This window comes from Leucoraja erinacea, chromosome 8 (assembly GCF_028641065.1).
Source record: "Leucoraja erinacea ecotype New England chromosome 8, Leri_hhj_1, whole genome shotgun sequence".
Taxonomy (NCBI): Eukaryota; Metazoa; Chordata; class Chondrichthyes; order Rajiformes; family Rajidae; genus Leucoraja; species Leucoraja erinaceus.
Genome location: NC_073384.1, coordinates 73,295,242 through 73,308,889, shown reverse-complemented (window position 1 = coordinate 73,308,889; position 13,648 = coordinate 73,295,242). Strand labels below are relative to the sequence as shown.

The following is a 13,648-nucleotide window of genomic DNA, read 5'->3' as shown; positions in this document are numbered from 1 at the left end:
GCAGAGATTCAGGGCGGCATGGTGGTGCAGCGGTACAGCTACTGCTTTACAGCACCAGAGACCCAGGTTCGATTCCAACTACGGGTGCCTGTCTGTTTGAAGTTTGTATGTTCTCCCTGTGACCTGTGTTGGTATCTTTAAGAGCTCTGTTTAAATGGCTAAATTCTGCTCTTATCACTTATGACCAGATTAAACGTTGGCAGATTTTTGGACGACACAATGGCGTTGCGGCAGAGCTACTATGTCACAGCGCCAGGGACCCGGGTTCGATCCTGACTATGGGTGCCTCCCTGGACGGAGTTTGTACGTTCTTCCCGTGACCCCGTGGGTTTTCTCCGAGATCTTCAGTTTCCTCCCACACTCTAAAGACCATGTAACCATATAACAATTACAACACGGGAACAGGCCATCTCGGCCCTACAAGTCCGTGCCGAACACCTTTTTTTCCCTTAGTCCCACCTGCCTGCACTCATACCATAACCCTCCATTCCCTTCTCATCCATATGCCTATCCAATTTATTTTTAAATGATACCAACGAACCTGCCTCCACCACTTCCACTGGAAGCTCATTCCACACCGCTACCACTCTCTGAGTAAAGAAGTTCCCCCTCATGTTACCCCTAAACTTCTGTCCCTTAATTCTGAAGTCATGTCCTCTTGTTTGAATCTTCCCTATTCTCAAAGGGAAAAGCTTGTCCACATCAACTCTGTCTATCCCTCTCATCATTTTAAAGACCTCTATCAAGTCCCCCCTTAACCTTCTGCGTTCCAGAGAATAAAGACCTATCTTATTCAACCTATCTCTGTAACATATTCAACCTATCTCTGTAGACGTGCAGGTTTATAGGTTAATTGGCTTGGTGTAAATGTAAAATTGTCCCAAGTTGTGTTAATGTGTTGGGATCGCTGGTCGGTGCGGACTCGGTGGGCCGAAAGGCGTGTTTGCGCGCCGTATCTCTAAACAAAACTCGTTTCAAGCACAAATTACACCATCAGCTAATTCTGCCTTTCAAGATTTCAAGATTCTTTAAATTTAAGTTTTTTTGAGGGGGGGAGGGGGGGAAGATATTAATAGGCATATTTTATTACTTCTACAATAAAATTCTGACAATGCATTGTTCTGTTACAAGTAAATGACTGTAGTTTTTCATGTTGTTGTCACATAATTAATAACTGAGTTACTCCAGCTTTTTGTGTCTATTTCCCAGACACGGTTAAGTTTGGGACTATGATGTATGGGAATGTCATTAAAGGAACGCAGGGATAAGTGCTGGAAAACAAGGTCAGCGTTTGAAATGAGAGAATCCCGTCTATGGTTTCAAATGTCCACTCTGTAACCAGAACAGAGTAAAAAAAAACAATGGAACCATTCCAACCATGCGGGCTGATATAACATCTTTCAAATGCTACAAAAAACGTTAATGGTAGCATGTACCAAAATATTTCAGTCCATTGGATCAATATGTTCAAGTTCAAGTTCAAGTGAGTTTATTGTCATGTGTCCCTGTATAGGACAATGAAATTCTTGCTTGGCTTAAGCACACAGAAAATAGTAGGCATTTACTACAAAACAGATAAATGTGTCCATATACCATGATATAAATATATATACACATGAATAAATAAACTGATAAAGTGCAAATAACAGAAAGTGGTTATTAATAATCAGAGTTTTGTCCAAGCCAGGTTTAATAGCCTGATGGCTGTGGGGAAGTAGCTATTCCTGAACCTGGTTGTTGCAGTCTTCAGGCTCCTGTACCTTCTACCTGAAGGTAGCAGGGAGATGAGTGTGTGGCCAGGATGGTGTGGGTCTTTGATGATACTGCCAGCCTTTTTGAGGCAGCGACTGCGATAAATCCCCTCGATGGAAGGAAGGTCAGAGCCGATGATGGACTGGGCAGTGTTTACTACTTTTTGTAGTCTTTTCCTCTCCAGGGCGCTCAAATTGCCAAACCAAGCCACGATGCAACCGGTCAGCATGCTCTCTACTGTGCACCTGTAGAAGTTAGAGAGAGTCTTCCTTGACAAACCGACTCTCCGTAATCTTCTCAGGAAGTAGAGGCGCTGATGAGCTTTTTTGATAATTGTGTTAGGGTTTCCCGGACCAGGAAAGATCTTCAGAGATGTGCACGCCCAGGAATTTGAAGTTCTTGACCCTTTGTCACCCGAATTGTTACGTTTAGGTTTTAGTTCAGAGATACAGCGCGGAAACAGGCCCTTCGGCCCACCGTGTCCGCGCCGACCAGCGATCCCCACATATTAAAGGGCCTGTCCCACTTTCACGACCTAATCCACGACCTTTTTTACTCATGGACATTTTCCATCATGCAAGAATAAAACGCCCCGACCTATTTGATGCCACGAGTACCTACGACTAACATCGCGACCTCCTACGACCTCGTAACGACCATGCTGCGAGTGCGAGTCAAGGGCAAACTCGGCAGAGGTGGTGAATTAGGTTGTGAAAGTAGGACTGGCCCTTAACACTATCCTACACCCACCAGGGCCAATTTTTACATTTACCAAGCCAATTTACCTAGATACCTGCACGTCTTTGGAGTGTGGGAGGAAACCGAAGATCTCGGAGCAAACCCACGCAGGCCACGGGGAGAACGTACAAACTCCGTACTGGTAGCACCCGTAGTTGGGATCAAACCTGGGTCTGTGGCGCTGTAAGGCAGCAACTCTACCACTGCGCCACCGTGCCACACCTTTCGCAGTTTTATTCACAGCTGATGCCTGCTGAACTCTGATGTAACTGGTTACATTTGACATCTCCAGTTTCTTAATCAAGCAGCATAACTACCATTGTGAAATACATCGACTAGTATTTTTAAAGCAAGTTTATTTTAAAAAGCCAATTTGAAATGTTGTTGAATCAAGTTCTCACGATAATTTTGTATGTATCGTTCTATGCAAAATAGTATGAACAGGAACTTCTCAATGAAAAATAATTAAAACTAGCACACTAGCAATTTGTGCTTGAATATTGAATTCCATTCAAATTGGAAATTCTCACTGCTTCTCTGTCAAAGTACCAAGCGTGGTAACTCAGGGCGGTCACGGTGGTGCAGCGGTAGAGTTGCTGCCTCACAGCGCTCGCAGCACCAGAGACCCGGGTTCGAACCCGACTACGGGTGCTGTCTGTACAGAGTTTGTACGTTCTCCCCGTGACCTGCGTGGGTTTTCTCCGAGAGCTTTGGCTTCCTCCCACACTCCAAAGACGTACAGGTTTGTAGGTTAATTGGTTTGTAGGTTAATTGATATAAATGTGAAATTGTGTGTGTAGGATAGTGTTAGTGTGCACCGATCTCTGGTTGGTGCGGACTCGCTAGGCTAAAGGGCTGTATTTCTAAACTAAACTAAACTCGGCTCATTTAAGATGCTAATACCAAAAACTTGCAAGTTGAATTTGCTAAGTACCATCAAAGACATTATTGTTGCCATGGTGGGGTGACTGAACTTTTATTTAATCCTCCCTGATGGGCAAGAAGAATATCATCACTGCGCTGCAGGGCATTATTCTGACTTGGTATAATGTCCATAATCAGAGCCAAAGTCTTAAAAGTGAAAATATCATAGAAGCAAGTCATATAACTTATAGAAACATATAAAGTTATAAAAGGACTGAACAAGCGAGATGCAGGAAAAATGATGGGGTGTCCAGAACCAGGGGCCACAGTGTAAACATAAAGGGGAGGCCTTTTAAAACTGACATGAGAAAAAAAAAATTCACCCAGACAGTTGTGAATTTGTGGAATTCTCTGCCACAGAAGGCAGTAGAGGCCAATTCACTGGATGGATTTAAAAGAGAGTTACAGTAGATAGAGATCTAGGGGCGAGCAGAATCAAGGTATATGGAGAGAAGGCAGGCACGGGTTACTGATTGTGGATGATCAGCCATGAGCACAATGAATGGCGGTGCTGGCTCGAAGGGCCGAATGGCCTCCCTCTGCACCTATGCATGACTGACCTGGCCAATGAAATTCCTCGTATGTTGCAAAACATACTTGGCGAATAAAGTGCGATTCTGATTCTATTTTCTATGTTTCTAACTAGCAATAAGTCATGCTCAACATTTCACCTGAAGAGCTGAGAATGGAAGAATAAAGTAAAAACACATTTGGGCACAGCACGTTTGCAAGTTTATATAGAATTATTTTCTCTCAAAAGGTAAAATACCTTGCAAGCCATAATCAGCACATCTTCCACTGTCTGATCATTCTTAATGGCGATGATCGCTGCCTGGTTGTTGGGGAAGCAGACTCGAGCTGTACACTCTGAAGAGCAGTCCCAGACTGAAGTTGGAAAATGCACGTTTGTCGATCCATCAAGCTCATGCTGAAATAAAGTTAATGTCAATTAACCACAAGTTAACTTATGTTCATTTCCTATGATCGAATATTCCAAACAAGGTGTGGCACGGTGGCGCAGCGGTAGAGTTGCTTCTTTATCGCGAATGCAGCGCCAGAGACCCGGGTTCGAACCTGACTCTGGGCGCTGTCTGCACGGAGTTTGCACGTTCTCCCCGTGACCCGCGTGGGTTTTCTCCAAGATCATCCGTTTCCTCCCACACTCCAAAGACGTACAGATTTAACCATATAACCATATAACAATTACAGCACGGAAACAGGCCATCTCGACCCTTCTAGTCCGTGCCGAACACATAATCTCCCCTAGTCCCATCTACCTGCGCTCAGACCATAACCCTCCATTCCCTTCCCATCCATATAACTATCCAATTTATTTTTAAATGATAAAAACAAACCTGCCTCCACCACCTTCACTGGAAGCTCATTCCACACAGCTACCACTCTCTGAGTAAAGAGGTTCCCCCTCATGTTACCCCTAAACTTCTGTCCCTTAATTCTCAAGTCATGTCCTCTTGTTTGAATCTTCCCTACTCTCAGTGGGAAAAGCTTTTCCACGTCAACTCTGTCTATCCCTCTCATCATTTTAAAAACCTCTATCAAGTCCCCCCCTTAACCTTCTGCGCTCCAAAGAATAAAGCCCCAACTTGTTCAACCTTTCTCTGTAACTTAGTTGCTGAAACCCAGGCAACATTCTAGTAAATCTCCTCTGTACTCTCTCTATTTTGTTGACCATTTGTAGGTTAATTGGCATGGTATGAATGTGAAATTGTCCCTGGTGTGCGTAGGATAGTGTTAGTGTGCGGGGATCGCTGGTCGGCGCGGACTCGGTGGGCTGAAGGGCCTGTTTCTGCGCTGTATCTCTAAACCAAACTAAACGAAACATTCCAGAACACATTTAATGCTGTGATTTCTAAATGGTCGGCATAGCTCTGTGTGTGGAAATAGAGTGAGCATGATTTATTCTATGGAAAACAAACCCCGCGAATTTGATGTTTTGTTTAAAGAGGTGACTACGAGGATTGACGAGGGCTGGGTGGTGGACCGTATCACAGACCACACACACGCGATCCTCCAAGGCCTACTGGAACTCTGTGTTGCTAACCATTTTAACTCTTCTTCCAATTCCCACACTGATCTTTCTGTCTTAGGCCTCCTCCATCGTCAGAGTGAGGCCACACACGTCCTTCCACAAACCCACCACGCTCTGTGCAAAAAAGTTGCCCCTCAGTTTCCTATTAAACCTTTCCCCCTCACCTTAAACCCAAGTCCCCTGGTTCTTGATTCCCCTACTCTGTGTAAAAGACTCCGCATTTAACCTAACTACTCCCTCATCCTCCAGCGCTCCAAGGAAGAAAGTCCTGGCCTGCCCAATCTCTCCCTATAGCTCAGGCGCTCAAGGCCTGGCAACATCTTCATGAATCTTCTATGCACTCTTTCCTACTTAACCATATAACCATATAACAATTACAGCACGGAAACGGGCCATCTCGACCCTTCTAGTCCGTGCCGAACACGTATTCTCCCCTAGTCCCATATACCTGCGCTCAGGCCATAACCCTCCATTCCTTTCTCATCCATATAACTATCCAATTTATTTTTAAATGATAAAAACGAACCTGTCTCCACCACCTTCACTGGAAGCTCATTCCACACAGCCACCACTCTCTGAGTAAAGAAGTCCCCCCTCATGTTACCCCTAAACTTCTGTCCCTTAATTCTCAAGTCATGTCCCCTTGTTTGCATCTTCCGTAATCCCTACTCTCAGTGGGAAAAGCTTATCCACGTCAACTGTCTATCCCTCTCATCATTTTAAAGACCACTTAGCATAATCTTTTGTCGAAGGAGGGTCTCGACCCGAAAACGTCACCCATTCCTTCTCTCCAGAGATGCTGCCTGTCCTGCTGAGTTACTCCAGCACGTTGTGTCTATCTTTCCCGTAGCAAGGCGACCAAACTTGAACATGGCCTCACCAAACGTGGCCTCACCGTGTCTTTTACTCCAGCACTTGATGTCTGTTGTACTTAGCACACGAGAGTTCAATGTAAGTCCTTGATAACAGAATGACCCAGGTGGGAATGGTCATTGGTTATGTTGTTGTCAATGGGAGGGAAGGGAGGTGGGGAAAGATTGGTGGGGAAAGATTGGTCAGCGGGAAAGATTAAAGTACAAGAATGCTAGAGTTTGCGTTATAACCAAAGCAGCCGTGATCTTATTAAATGATGTTAACACTTGATAGGGGATACGTGGTGTACAACTGTTTCCTATTTAACTTGGAAAGGGTACAGAGAAGATTCAAAACATCTTTTGCAGTTTTGTAGTATTCAAAACATCCGGGAAGAAGAAAGGAAGAGGTGGAGCCAGTGGGCTGAGGGAGAAATGTGAAGGGGAGGAGAAAGTAAGGACTACCTGAAAATAGAGAAGTCAATGTTCATACCACTGGGGTGTAAACTGCCCAAGCGGAATATGAGGTGCTGCTCTTCCTTTTTAGAATATTGTGTTTCGTTCTGGGCACCATGTTATAGGAAGGATATTGTCAAGCAGGAAAGGGTTCAGAAAAGATTTACGAGGATGTTGCCAGGACTAGAGGGTGTGAGGTATAGGGAGAGGTTGAGTAGGCTGGGTCTCTATTCCATGGATTGCAGAAGGATGAGGTGCATAAAATCAGGAGAGGAATAGATCGGGTGGATGCACAGAGTCTCTTGTCCAGAGTAGGGGAATCGAGGACCAGAGGACATAGGTTCAAGGTGAAGTGGAAAAGATTTAATAGGAATCTGAAGGGTAACCTTTTCACACAAAGGGTGATGGATGTATGGAACAAGCTGCCAGAGGAGGTAGTTGAAGCTGGGACTATCCCAATGTTTAACAGTTAGACAGGTACATGGATAGGACAGGTTTGGAGGGATATGGGCCAAATGCGGGCAGGTTGGACTGGTGTAGCTGGGGCATGTTGGCTGGTGTGGGCAAGTTGGGCCGAAGGGCTTGTTTCCACACTGTATCACTCTATGGCTATCTCATATCAGTAAATGGTGATAATAATATGAATTTTCTACAGCCAACAGACCACATAAGTTGTTTACAATATATATCTCATGGGGCGAAGGCTCACAGACAAAAATAGACCTGCTCTAGATTTAGGCATCAATGGAACAACAGAAATATATCTACAATAACTGTGAAGTTGCATTCTATTTGGCAAAAGTATATTCCCTATTTTAATGTGTTGCCATTTCACAAACTTTTATTGTTATTTAAATTAAAGGTCTGTTATACATTAAACATATATGTATTTTCATTGAACCCGGCATGTGGTTATAAAACCAACACACTTTCAGCTAAAGGAGACACAAAATACTGGAGTAACTCAGCAGGTCAGGTAGCATCTCTGGAGATTAGGAATAGGCGACGTTTTGGCTGGAGGCCCTACTTCAGACTGAGAGACGGGGGAAAGGGAAACAAGAGATATTGACGGTGGTGTAGAGAGATATAGAACAAATGAATGAAGAGGCTAAGGGATATAGTTTGGCAGGCACAGACACAAATATGGGAAAGAACATTCGGACATTTAGAAACTAAAAAGCACTCGAATCAAATGTGAAAATGTCAATACACTACAAAAGCTTTCATCAAGACCTTCCTACAATTAAGACAGAATGCAAAGGTTTATAGATTGGTCACATTTTCTTCTCCTGCTTCCAAAACTTTACACAATTGTGCTAATTGTGGCATGGTACAGTCTAGCCCACTGCTGCACTCCAAGATCCTGAAGGGATTGGAGCAGCAACGGGAGGCGGGTGGCTGCATCTCTGCAGCACAGAAACTAATTTGTATTTGAATTTGAATTTTGAAATTTGAATCCTTTATTTGTCATTCAGACCTTTCGGTCTGAACGAAATGTTGTTGCCTGCAGCCATACATGTAATAATAACAACACACAATAAACACAAAGTAACATCCGCCACAGTGAGTTCAACAAGCACCTCCTCACTGTGATGGAGGCAAAAGTCTTAGAGTTGCTGTCTCTTCCCTCCTCTTCTCCCTCTGCGCTGAGGCGATACCCCACCGGGCGATGGTAAGTCAGTCCCGCGGTTCAAGCTCCGCGGCCCGGGGGTGGTCTAAGCTGCCGCCCTCCATTCCAGCGGACGCAGCTGCTGCCACGGGAGCTCCGGAAAACAGGCACCAGCCCGTGACCCGCGAGCTCCCGACGATGTCGTCCACTGGCCCGCGGCCGAGCCCCGGATTCAGGTCGCAGCCGCCAGAACGCCGCCTCAGCCACCGGAGCACCGTCTCCGCCCCGCACCGGGCTGCCCACACGGCAGCGTCTCAGTCCCTCACCGGGCCGCCCCCACGGGAGCACCTTCCAGCCGGGAGCTGGTCCGTCCACACGGGAGCACCTTCCAGCCGGTAGCCGCGCCGCCCGCACGGGAGTGTCTCAGCCCCGCACCGGGCTGCCCCCACGGGAGCACCTTCCAGCCGGTAGCCGCGCCGCCCGCACGGGAGTGTCTCAGCCCCGCGCCGTCCGCCCTCACCGGAGCGCCGAGTCGTGCCGCTGCCCGAACATCGCCGCAGCTCGAAGACGGCCAACCTGGCTGGCTCTACCTCCGGGGCCTCGAGGTCGGTCGCAGGTTGGAGGCCACCAGCTCCGCCATTAGGCCTCAGCTCAGGCGCGGGAAGAGAAGGGGGATACGACAAAAAAGTCGCATTCCTCCCGAAGGGAGAGACAGAAAGCCCTGTTTCACCCCCCCCCCCCCCCCCCCACACACATAACCCCACCTAATAACCAAAAATTTAACTGAACTAGACAAAAAAACAACACAAAAAAGTAAAAACAGACAGACTGCAGGCGAGCCGCAGCTGTTCCACAGCGCCGCCACTTCCGGAAACTACAGCATTTATTTAGTGCATTATTTATGCCAGGCACACGAGCCCTGATGTTTGAGGCAGATGGGACGACATCAAGACTAAACAATGAACAAAATATACTATGGTGCCTACTCTTCTAATTAAAGAACAAAGTGAACATGATCAGAACTCGAGAAAGCACACGATCTGTTGATCCCATTAGTAATCTGGAACATCTGCCTAAGCAACAGTTTCTGCCACAGCATGTTTTTGTCCCCTATCTCTCTACATCACCGTCTATATCTCTCGTTTCCCTTTCCCATGACTCTCAGTCTAAAGAAAGGTCACCTATTCATTTTCTCCAGAGATGCTGTCTGACCCACTGTTACTCCAATTTTTAGTGATTATCTTCGGTTTAAACCAGCATCTGCAGTTCCCTCCGACTCAAAATACATTTTTTCTGATTTGCTCTTGATGCAAACCAGGATAGCAACGCAGGCCTGCTCAGCCATTCAGTAAGATTGATGCCACTCACACAACTCAGGATTCCCAATTTAATATTACTGTGGGAACTTTGTCACCAGACAAACAGCACCCGTGCAATGTAACATCTCAACAAAAAGTCCTCAAAAGACAATTAATTGGCGCAGCGGTAGAATTGGTTCGATCCCGAGTGTGGGTGCTGTCTGTACGGAGTTTGTACGTTCTCCCCGTGACCACGTGGGTTTTCTCCGGGTGCTCCGGTTTCCTCCCACACTCCAAACACGTACAGGTTTGTAGGTTAATTGGATTGGTGTAAATGGTTTTTAAAAAAATTATTCCGTGTGTGTGTGTGTGTGTGTGTGTGTGTGTGTGTGTGTGTGTGTGTGTGTGTGTGTGTGTGTGTGTGTGTGTGTGTGTGTGTGTGTGTGTGTGTGTGTGTGTGTGTGTGTGTGTGTGTGTGTGTGTGGTGGTGTTAATGTGCGGGGATCGCTGGTCAGTGCGGACTCGGTGGGCCGAAGGGCCTGTTTCCGCGCTGTATCTCTAAACTAAGCAAGACATGTGAGATGAATTATACAAATAACAACTCATTAAATAGTACTCCACTTTCTCTGTTCTAAAAAGTTGGACATGCCTGCATAATCGGTGGGCCTTTTTCTTTTTCTTTCCCCTTTCTTCCCAGATCGTCCAATCCCTTCAACGACGAAAAGATGCCCTTTTTGCTTCTTATCCGTTGTGACAAGGACAGCGTTCTTTTTCTGAGCATGGCTTCATCCCTGGAACAATTCTTCAAAGGAAAACAGACTATGTGATAATTTGCTTTCAACATCCACAGAAAATGATATGTGCTTCTTTGCGACTCTGATTGTTTAAAAGCTTCTGTATCGTTTCCAGTTCAGTGTATTTGCCAAACAGAAATATACAAATGTGTTAAAAACCATGAGAGGAATAGATCGGGTGGATGCATAGAGTCTCTTGCCCAGAGTAGGGGAATCGAGGACCAGAGGGCAGAGGTTTAAGGTGAAGGGGAAAAGATTTAATCAGAATCTGCAGGGGGTAACTTTTTCACACAAAGGGTGGTGGGTGTATGGAACAAGCTGCCAGAGGAGGTAGTTGAGGCAGGGACTTTCCCAACGTTTACGAAACATAGATCAGACAGGTTTGGAGGGATATGGGGAGGTCCCTGCCCATTTGAGGAAGGACATCCTTGTGATAGAGGCAGTGCAGCTTTGGTTCACGAGATTGATCTCTGGGATGGCGGGACTGTCATATGAGGAAAGATTGAAAAGACTAGGCTTGGATTCACTGGAGTTTAGAAGGATGAGGGGGATCTTATAGAAACATATAAAATTATAAAAGGACTAGACAAGCTAGATGCAGGAAAAATGGTCCCAATGTTGGGCGAGTCCAGAACCAGGGGCCACAGTAGATTAAAGGGGAGGTCATTTCAGACTGAGGTGAGAAAAAACCTTTTCACCCAGAGAGCTGTGAATTTATGGAATTCCCTGCCACAGAGGGCAGTGGAGGCCAAATCACTGGATGGATTTAAGAGAGAGTTAGATAGAGCTCTAGGGGCTAATGGAGTCAAGGGATATGGGGAGAAGGCAGGCACGGGTTATTGATTGGGGGCGATCAGCCATGATCACAATGATGAAGGGCCGAATGACCTCCTCCTGCACCTATTTTCTATGTATCTATGTTTCTATGGGCCAAACGCAGGCGGATGGGACTGGTGTAGCTGGGACATGTTGGCCGGTGTGGACAAGTTGGGCCGAAGGTCCTGTTTCCACGCTGTATCACTCTATGCCTTTGAAATGTCATTAACATCAATTTGAATGATTAAAATTTTAAAGCAATGGTACACAAAAACTTGTGATTCTCATATCCTGCTCACACTGACAGTTACACAGAAGGGGTCAAGCTAAAGTTATCAATGATTCATAATATTGATACAAAAGTTGATCAATATTATGATCAAAGTTAAGATCGGAAATTGATTATATTAGTACCGTGTTAGGACCTATATTCAGATGCTTTAAACAATTGCATTCACTATTATCGTCAACCCAAACAGGTCAGAACAGCCATTTTTTCAAACAACTGAATTTAGCATTTTGAGGAATCATTCAATTTTATAGCCAATGGGATGGCTTCAACACCCCTTGTGAATGTGCTTACATTTAGCCAGAGCTGTGTTTCTACAAATGTTGACCCTTGGACATTGATGGTAGGTTACTTGCTGATGGCCCCGTCTTTAAGGGTAAGTAAATATACACTCTCAATTGGATGTTGGTCATTGCTGGCATTCCTATGGCTTGCCACTTATCAGCCCAAGTCAAAACGTTATCTGGGCCTTGCTGCAGACAGACATGGGCCACCTGACTTCAATTATTCGTCAATATCCGTACTTCCACCCGAGTGCTGGAAAGAAGGACATTAGTGAAGCTTTGGTTGCGGACACTGCCCAGGTTATCTGCTGTACTAATGATCTGGGTTTGGGAGGTTGAACGCTGGACAAACACAACCATCGTCTGCTGTGCGACGTGTTGCTTCCAACCACTGAAGGCCTCCTTTCTCTTAGACAGCACTAACTTTGGCTTACGCAATGCAGCTTGAATTCTAAGGCAGTCACTCTCATCTCACTGCGGCACGGTGGCGCAGCGGTAGAGTTGCTGCCTTAGAGTGTCGGACACCCAGGTTTTATGCCGACTTTGGGTGCTGTCTGTACGGAGTTTGTGCGTTCTCCCCGCGACTTGCGTGGGTTTTCTCCGGGATCTTCGGTTTCCTCCCACACTCCAAAGACATACAGGTTTGTAGGTTACACAAAAAAGCTGGAGAAACTCAGCGGGTGCAGCAGCATCAGATGCTGCTGCACCCGCTGAGTTTCTCCAGCTTTTTTGTGTAACCTTCGATTCTCCAGCATCTGCAGTTCCCTCTTAAACACAGGTTTGTAGGTTAATTGGCTTGGTGTAAGTGTAAATTGTCCCTGGTGTGTGTAGGATAGTGTTAGTGTGTGGTGATGACTAAATGCACAGAGAGCTGTGGGAACAAAAAGTTATCCTTACCAGAGCATGAAAGGAGGAGACGGAGAAGATGCCCAGCCTGCTAAGTGCCAGCTTGGAAGGCCGGCTGGCTGCTGCAAGGAGACTCTTGGGATTGGGCAGCTCACCACCTTGCAGGCTGGCTAGGTAGCAGCGCATCCGAAACAGGTCCACGTTAAACTTCTCCAGGTTGTGCTCCCACTGCTGGATCTGGGTTTAAAGCATTCAGTGGATTAATGACCATATTTTCTAGTTCTCATGGCACTTTGGTTTGTACCATCAAGGGACCCCGCCGGTCCTTCCAGGTGAGACAGACTCACAGTTCAGTTGCTACCACAGCAGGCAACTGAATCATCCGACCACAACCAGAGAGCATTGCTGAACTACTATCTACATCATTGGTGACCCTCAGGCTATCATTGATCGGACTTTGCTGGCTTTACCTTGCATTATACGTTATTCCCTTATCATGTATCTATATACTGTAAATGTAAATGGCTCGATTGTAATCATGCACTGTCTTTCTGCTGACTGCATAGCACGCACCAAAAGATTTTCACTGTACCTCGGTACACGAGACAATAAACTAAACTCAATCATGGGAAAAATTACCTCCCATCTACGTCAGTGGAGAATTTTGAACTATCTTTCATCAGACTCTATTGGGCTAAATGTTGTACCCTTCATCCTCATTATGTACTTGATTGTAATCATGCATAGTCTTTTCTTTGATAAACAAAAGCTTTTCGCTGTATCTCGGTAAACGAGACAATAATAATCTACGCTAAACTAATGGGGGAAGAAATCGCTGGATGAATTGTTTTAACACAATTAGTGTGGCATCAAGTACCTTACCACAATGAATCTTGAGGCAGGAATCATTTGTAAATGTCACAGATATCCCCAGTATATTA

At 45.7% G+C, this 13,648-nt stretch overlaps 1 protein-coding gene across 1 annotated transcript in view; it reads right to left on the bottom strand.

Annotated features, from left to right (window-relative positions):
- LOC129699890 (rho guanine nucleotide exchange factor TIAM2-like) overlaps positions 1-13,648 on the bottom strand; it is a 153,904-nt gene that overhangs the window by 88,046 nt on the left and 52,210 nt on the right. The window contains exons 7-9 of the mRNA XM_055640028.1: positions 12,759-12,944; positions 10,328-10,480; positions 4,184-4,342 (exon numbers count right to left, since the gene is read on the bottom strand). Of these exons, the coding sequence (XP_055496003.1) occupies positions 4,184-4,342; positions 10,328-10,480; positions 12,759-12,944 (498 nt within the window). The remainder of the gene's footprint in view (positions 1-4,183; positions 4,343-10,327; positions 10,481-12,758; positions 12,945-13,648) is intronic.